The sequence below is a fragment of the Gekko japonicus genome, unplaced genomic scaffold, assembly GCF_001447785.1.
Source record: "Gekko japonicus isolate JY-2015 unplaced genomic scaffold, Gekko_japonicus_V1.1 scaffold3014, whole genome shotgun sequence".
Lineage (NCBI taxonomy): Eukaryota > Metazoa > Chordata > Lepidosauria > Squamata > Gekkonidae > Gekko > Gekko japonicus.
Genome location: NW_015163696.1, coordinates 151602 through 153076, shown reverse-complemented (window position 1 = coordinate 153076; position 1475 = coordinate 151602). Strand labels below are relative to the sequence as shown.

General features: G+C 51.9%; 1 protein-coding gene across 1 annotated transcript in view; it reads left to right on the top strand.

The window, feature by feature from the left end:
- Positions 1–1475, top strand: part of NOTCH4 (notch 4) — a gene marked incomplete at its 5' end in the record, with an annotated part of 50174 nt that overhangs the window by 40134 nt on the left and 8565 nt on the right. Inside the window, one exon of the mRNA XM_015407816.1 lies at positions 511–752. Within this exon, the coding sequence (XP_015263302.1) occupies positions 511–752 (242 nt within the window). The remainder of the gene's footprint in view (positions 1–510; positions 753–1475) is intronic.

Sequence of the window (1475 nt, the reverse complement as noted above, 5' to 3'; positions counted from 1 at the left end):
AGGCACGCTGGGGGCAGGGCCACGGCCATACAAGGGAAAACCATAGAGTTTTCCCTTGTATGGCCGTGGCCCCGCCCCCAACGTGCCCGGCGTGCCCACGTCACTTCCTGGTGATGCGCACGCGGGGCAGGGTTCCCCCTGGGGCCCGATTCCGCCACGGCGGAAATCGAGCCTCCAAAGCGGGGGTTTCCCGGCCCCCCGCCCCCACTTGGCAGCCCTAAGTTCTACCCAGTGTGGGAGAACCAGTGTGGTATAGTAGACAGAGTGGAGGACTAGGACCCTACAGGACATGGATTCAAATCCCCGCTTCTACCATGGAAGCTTCCTGGGTGACCTTGGACCCTTCTCTAACTCTCAGCCTGGCCTACCTCACAGGGTTGTTGTAAGTAAATGGAGGTGGGGAGAGCGACGTTTAAAGGTGCTTAGAGTCCCAACTGGGGAGAAAAGCGTGATATAAATCAGTAAGCGCATGTATCGTCCTTCTCACTTCCCGACCTTCTGCCCTTTCAGTTTGTGGCCTGACACCACTGATGCCCGCAGCCCACACTCCTGTATCGAAAGTGGAGGAGTCATGGGCAGACACACAAGAGGAAAGCTCTGGAGAGACGCCCCTTCACCTCGCGGCCCGATACTCCCGCGCTGATGCCGCCCGAAGACTCCTGGCATCCGGAGCCGACGCCAACACCCGTGATCAGTGGGGGCGGACCCCTTTGCACAGTGCTATAGCGGCAGATGCATTGGGAGTATTCCAGGTGAAGAAAGGGGGAGAGGGAGGGCGGAAGTACCATGACACCATTCTTTAACAGATAATTTTTATTCATTTTTATAAACAGCAAAGATTTACAAGGTAAGCATGAGCATAGTCAGCTCTCAATGGCTTCATACGTTTCGTACAATTTGTCGGTATTATACAGTTTGAAAATTACCATAGATGCAGAGTGTTTATTACATCAGGTACTGTTTCTTTAGGAGCTGCGGTGGCTCAAGTGGTTAAGGTTGCTCAAGTGGTTAAGACACTGAACTGCAGGCTGTGGAAGGTCAGTAGTTCAGCAGTTTGAGACCCGGGTGCCGCATGATGGAGTGAGCCCCCATCTCTAGTTCCAGCTCCTGCCAACCTAGCAGTTCGAAAGCAAGAAATTGCAAGTAGATAAATAGGTACCACTTCGGTGGGAAGGTAACAGCGTTCCGTGCACCTTGGTGTTTAGTCATGCTGGCCACATGACCACGGAAACGTCTTCGGACAGCGCTGGCTCTTCGGCTTTGAAACGGAGATGAGCATCGCAACCCTAGAGTCGGACTCGACTGGCTTTCGAGCAAGGGAACCTTTACCTTTACCTTTACTATTTCTTTGGTAGATAGATGTACTAGTATGGGGTACCATATAGATACAATGTCATTCTGACCACCTCTAGATAGATTTTGTTTCAGAGTATCTGAGATTTTCTCCATTATATAAAGGTTCCATAGCTTTTTGT